General features: G+C 51.9%; 1 protein-coding gene across 1 annotated transcript in view; it reads left to right on the top strand.

The window, feature by feature from the left end:
* Positions 1 to 745: 745 nt before the first annotated feature.
* CHD4 (chromodomain helicase DNA binding protein 4) overlaps positions 746 to 6,221 on the top strand; it is a 35,062-nt gene continuing 29,586 nt past the window's right edge. The window contains 4 exon segments of the mRNA XM_043968285.1: positions 746 to 847; positions 1,749 to 1,923; positions 5,659 to 5,780; positions 5,989 to 6,204. Coding sequence (XP_043824220.1) covers positions 1,827 to 1,923; positions 5,659 to 5,780; positions 5,989 to 6,204 — 435 coding nt within the window. The 5' untranslated portion in view covers positions 746 to 847; positions 1,749 to 1,826.

Genomic DNA, 6,221 nt, shown 5'->3' with positions numbered 1-6,221 from the left:
AAAGGATGAGGATGATGGTGGTGAGACTATCAGAGGATACTAGCCTGGAGGGGCTGGGGGGGGCAACCAGGGGGCTGGTTATTATGGGATGTCTATATAGAAAGGGGGAGACTGGTTATTATGGGATGTGTGTGGGAAGGGGCCCTGAATGGCCGTTGTTGCAGAGGGCGAGGGTGGATATTATGGGATGTCAAACTGGGGGTGGATGGAGGGTGGTTATTATGGGATGTGCGTGGGGGATGGGGGGGTGAGTATTATGGGATGTAAGGCTGAAGTGCTGGGAGGGGTGGTTATTATGGGATGGCCTTGGAGAGGGAGGGGTGAGAGGGATCATTATGGGATGTCAATCCTGGGGGGTTAGAGTGGGGAAGTTGGCAGGAGAATGGTTATTATGGGATGTTTGGGGAGAAAGGGTTGAGTTGCAAAGGAACTGAGTATTATGGGATGCCCCTAACTCTGGCATACATGTGTATGGAAGTGGGGGAGTCCAGGAGTATTATGGGATGTCCGAGAGGTGGGCGGTTGCTCCGGTGACACGCGCGCGCGAGCGATGAAGGGGCGGGGCCAATGGTTGCCGGGGCGACGAGGGGGCGGGCGTTGCCGGGGAGATCCAGGGAGGAGGGTGGAGGGTGGGGGGAAGGGGACTGGGGAGGGTTGGAGTTGGTTGGGGTTATTATGGGCTGTCCGCGGGGGGGGCGGGGCTTGGGCTGTGGGATTTCCCGGCCGGTGTTTCGGGCCCTTTAAGAGGCGAAGCCGGAGCCGGAGCCATTTTCCCCCCTTCGGCCGCGGCGAGGAGGAGCTGGAGTGGGAGCGAGAGCTACACAGAGCTGGACCCCTCGGCTCCGGGGTGAGGAGGGGGCGGGGTCCCCGAGGAAAGACCCCTCCACACACACTGCCTTCCCGAGAAACTCCCCCAGGGGTCCCCTCCCCTCTCCCGCAGAAAGCCCCTTCGAAACCGGCTGGCTGCCCCCCCCCAACCCCCTGAGGGCCCGGGGGGAGCAGAGCCCTCCCCAACCCAGGGCTTCGAGGCGCGTCCTCGTACCTCCGCGGGCCCCTTCCTCCCCTCAGGACAGCAGGGAGGGGGCGGCTTCCTACTGTATCTGGCGCCTGCCCCCCTGCTGCCCTTTGCGAGCTTGTTCCCTGGGACACGTGGCCTGGCCCCCTCCCCTAGGTTAGACTGCAGACCCTTGTCCCCCACTCCGGACCGTGCTCAAGTCTGGAGGCCCCACGCGCCCCCTTCCCTTGGCTCACTGGAAAGGCTGAAGAGCTCCCGGGATTAGCTGCCCTCAGTGGAGACTGACCCCTCCCCGGCGTCCGGGAGTAGCCCCTTCCCGCCCCCCAGTGACCTTCTGCCTGTGAGAATCACCCCTCTTGCAGCCCGCCCAGCTCAGGCTCCTTCTTCCCCATGGCCCTCCGCTGTCCTCCCACCACAATGCCCGCTTGGTCCTGGAGGAGGGGAGGGCTCCTTCCTTCCTGCCCCTGCCCCACCTCTGGCCTTAGCCTCCCCTTCGGAGAGCGAGTCTGATCTGGGACCCTTCCCCCCACCCTGAAACGCTGAAGAACGAAGTTCAGCTGAAGTGGGTTTTGCTGTCTGGCCCAAGTGGCAAGAGGGGAGGGGGGGTTGGTGGGGTGGTGGGTGGAAAGAATAGGTGGGGGTGGGGTGGGGGAGGGGGACAGGGACAGTGCACGTCACTGACTGCTCTCTCTTTCTCTGTGTCTCTTCCCCCCTCCCCCCCTCCTCCGCACAGTGACTCGGGCCAGCACTGAGGGCCCCAGGCCGGAGGCAGGAGCAGCTGGGCCAATTCCCTGGCCGGGAGTGGAAGGGGATGGCTTCAGGCCTGGGCTCCCCATCCCCCTGCTCAGCAGGCAGTGAGGAAGAGGACATGGAGGTGCTTCTAAACAGCCTTCCCCCACCCCACCCAGGTGAGTGCTCTGAAGGGGCCACAGGCTGGGAAAGAGGAGGCATTTGAGGCCTTCTCCAAGTCACTGTTGGGGCAGGGTTGGGTAATGGCTCTCTCTTTGCAGGATCTGAGGTGGGAGGGTATCTAGAGGGAGTGGTTCTCTTCTGCAGAGCTCTCCTGTGAAGAGGGTGATGGCAGCCATGTGTTTCTGCCTTGGGCATCGTGAATTGAGGTGTCTTGGAGATGACATCTAGTGCCCATTTGTGCCCGTTGTAGGGTCTGAGCTCATGGTTCGATGAGAATATTGCCCTAAGTGAAACTTAGAATGAATAGGATGGCATTAAGCTTAGGTTATGGTCAGCCAGTGCTTTGTGGCTTGGCATTAGGGTTTTGGGAGAGAGTGGCCAAGCATCTCTGAAATCTGGTGGGGTCTTGGGGATAGGGGTCATTGCTGCCTTGGAAAGTATAAACAGGGATTGCTGGGTTCTCTTTTTCAGTTTATTTTTAGCCAGCGATCAGTTACCGGTTTTCTGTTCTCTGTGCTGACTGAACTGTGCAAAGTTTGAATCTCGCTCACAGCCGGGATATGGAGCACTTGCAGCCAGGCAAATTGCTGGAGTCTTTTGGTTGGGGAATGAAAGCTGAGGGAATATGTTAATGATCTAGAAGACAAGGTTTGAGAGTTTGGGGAGCAGAGGAGCCCCCCCCCCCAGTATATTTGAATAGGAAGGCATTTTTTTTTAAGACTTTCCATCCTGTTTAGGGAAGGAATGTTTAACAGAAGACCTCATGTCTGGGAAAGTATGTTTATCTTGGTGGAGGGGGAGAAGAAAGTATAGAGGTGTTGTTATATGTGTTTGGGGTGGGTCCTTCGACCAAGCAGGCCAAAATAGTTGTTGGATTTACTTTGTGCTTTCCAGAGATGGCACTGAACAGTCCTGAGGAGCAGAGCTTTGGTTCATTGCTTAGATGGAGAGATGCCTTGTGCTTCTCTTGTCTTCTCCCCTGCTCATAAACTGGCCTTTTCTCTTAATCCTTTTCTTTTTTCCCCATCTCAGGTTTTCTTATTTTCCCTGTTGTCTATTCATGGGAACTTTCTCCTTCTATCTGATCTTGAAGCATCAGAGAGACAGTATAGTGAGTCCTGGATTCAGATTCTGTCTTGTTAGCTGTGTGACCATTGGCCAGCCAAGAAACCTCCTTGAGCCTCGGTTTTGTCTTTGGTTAAATGGGGATATTAGATGTAGAACCTACTTTACAGGGTTATTGTGAAGTTCAAATGAGACAATGTATGGAAAGTACTTTGTAAACCTTAAAGTGGCTATATAAATGTTAACTACTGTTGCTATTGTTGATTTTCTGTTATCTGAGCTAGCCATTCTCTCATTCCAAAGGTTACTGATCTTGCTTAGGTTCCCCACTATCTATCTTTTTTATTTTTAATTTTCTTTACTCTTGACAAAGTGGCTTCTTTAGAGAGATGCTTCTAGATTTGGGATTTTCTAAGTTAGGGGCAGGGATGTGTGCAGTGGGGCCTCTGCTCTGCTTTCACAGTTGTTTGGGTGGATGTTAATCCTAATTTTCCCTTGCCCTTTGCTTTAGTTGGGTATGGTGGAGGACCAGATTTTGAACTCATTTGGTGTATATAGGGTAGGGTAGCATGTGGTTGTCCTGTTGTCCAAGGAAATAGGGTGGTCCTAGCCTTTTCTTAGCAAACGGTAGAGTTGTCTTGTGCTATTGTCCCAAAGGCTAGGTGAACCACAGGCAATTATTCCTTTTTTCCCCCTCTGCTGGCCCCCAGGGCTGGGGTTGTTCCTGTCCTAGCTGGAAGCTGTATAGGCTCCCAAGATGAACTCTGCCCCAAGCTGTTCTATGACCCAGTTTTTCCACTTTGCCACACCCCGTTCCTGTCCCTTTCCCAAATCTTCTTCCATATCTCAACTAGTAGGATGTTGGCCATGTCAGCACATTCTTTGCCTCAGAGGTTGGGGGTCTATTTGTGGGTGAACTAGGGTGTATCTCTTGCCTCCTTATGCCTCATATCTTCCTCTTAGGATTCCTTATAGGGGTTCTAAAAAGGAGGAACTGGGGTGTTGTTGATCATAGGATACGATAGGAGTGTTCAGAAGAGGCCTTCCAGAAAATTATTCTTCCTGGTGAGATCTAGGCCGGTGTCCTATTCCCTTGGGAGTGGGAGGGGTTGCCTTCAGCCTAGCCTGATCCTGGGCTAAGTAGGCTAGGGGCCTGATGGGGCTTTGTCTAACCTGATGTCTGTTTTCTAGTGTCTAGTCCTGGGAGGGCAGAGCCAGAGGCTGCTTAGGGGGTGGGTCTCCAGGGATTAGAAGGTAGGAGCTTGTATGGAATTGAAGGAAGAATATTGTTTATGTTTCTTGGGACAGGTGCATTGAATCTCTGAAACTTGAGGGAAATGAAGGTGGCATTGTAGGTTGTGTTTTAGAACTTCTTGCCATGGCTTCCCACCCCAACCAGTGAAATATTAGGTGTCAAAAGTGTATGGCAAGTGGATTGTGTGTTTGGACCACTCAATGTCCTAGCTATGTTCTGGTCTTCAAACAATGTTTTTGGCAGTGTAACTCAACATTTTGTTATCAATTGTCTGCTGTGCATGTATACTGGGTTTCACTCTTGGGGCCTCTCAAGAAGAATGTCAACCTAAAACTGGGTAAGGGACCCGGATCTGGGGCCCTTTTGAAGGAGGAAAAGATAGGAAAGTTCTCAATGAGGACGATTTCTTTCCTCTCTCAAACCTCCCAGCCACTTCCTGTCTGCCCTATATTGGCAAGCTGGGTGCCCTGGGTTGCTTCTGTGGTCAGGAGCCATTTTCCCTCTCCTTAGTTGGTAAGGTACCTCCCTATGATGGGTGGGGGTGCCCAGAAAAGAAGGGAGTAAGTGAACTGACATGGACTTCTGTTACAAAGGAAGCAACATCTGTCCTTCCCCTCCCTCTCAATGCCCCCCTCCCAACAGCCCTGTATATAACCCTAGGCTTTGTGCTAGTGTGCCCAGAGCCAAGGGGGAGGGGGAAGCCAGATGGGAGAAGGCTGGGTTGGAGGGAGTAGTAACAGCTGATTTGACTTGGGCCCAGGGGAGAGTAAGCTACTGTCCCCAGGGGAGACCATAGAGAAGAAGCTTGGTAGGAAAGGAGTAAACTATTGGGGAAGGGGGTGGAGAGGAGTATGGGGGGAAACTGTCTTTGGAGATACTATTGGCAGCTGAGCCTAGGCTCTGGTTGCCCTGAGTAGCAGTGGCCTAAAGGGGCTGGTTAAGGGTGTGGTTGTGGGGACCCCTGGAGCTGAAGTATTACCATGTTTTCAGAAGAGAATTAAAAAATGAGGTATGCTGCCATATTTTCTATCTCTCAGCTGGTGTAATTCCCTAGATTAGGGATATCTTGTCAATAACAGTGCAACATGATAGAATATTAGAACTTATTTTTCCTACCCTGTTAGTCACTTTAATTCAGAAGCTGTTTGTGGAGATAAAGAAGATTGCTCTTAAGGAGTGGCCCTGGGGCTCTGTGATAGGCTACAGTGGCTCTGCTTAATATGCATATGGCATTGCCTTGGACTATTTCTCTTCTGAGTACCAATTTCTTTTAGTCTCCTGGAGGAGAGTGCAGAAGGTAGATTCCCCTCAGAATTTGGGGAAATTGTAGGTTGAAGACTTAGCATTGGGTCCTAACATTTCCCTATCTTTTTCTTCTTCTTTACATTTCACCCTAATGAACGTACTTAAGAGAATGAAGAAGATCCAGAGGAAGATTTATCAGAGGCAGAGACTCCTAAACTCAAAAAGAAGAAGAAGCCCAAGAAACCCCGGGATCCTAAAATCCCAAAGAGCAAGCGACAAAAAAAGGAGGTGAGTGAGGGTGGATGAAGTATGAATGGAGGTGGGGTGGGATGGAGAAAAAAATATGAGAATTAGGGATAAGGGAGACTTGTGTGTAGGGAGTGGACTTTGTGTAGGAAAGGTCCTGGGATAAGCCAAGTGGCTGTCCCAAGGCCAGCATGTGTGTAGCATGTGTGTGTCTGTCTCCCTTTCCCTCCCCCCCCCCCCCCTGTTCTAGCGTGTGCTCTTATGCCGGCAGCTGGGAGACAGTTCTGGGGAGGGGCCTGAGTTTGTGGAGGAAGAAGATGAGATGGTTTTGCGATCAGACAGCGAGGGCAGCGACTATACCCCTGGCAAGAAAAAGAAGAAGAAGCTTGGACCTAAGAAAGAGAAGAAAAGCAAGTCTAAGAGGAAGGAGGAGGAAGAAGAGGATGATGATGACGACGACTCAAAGGTGCCCAGATCTCCCAT

The sequence above is a fragment of the Dromiciops gliroides genome, chromosome 5 (assembly GCF_019393635.1).
Source record: "Dromiciops gliroides isolate mDroGli1 chromosome 5, mDroGli1.pri, whole genome shotgun sequence".
Taxonomy (NCBI): domain Eukaryota; kingdom Metazoa; phylum Chordata; class Mammalia; order Microbiotheria; family Microbiotheriidae; genus Dromiciops; species Dromiciops gliroides.
Note: the sequence above shows the minus strand (reverse complement) of the source record. Positions and strands in the feature narration are given on the sequence as shown.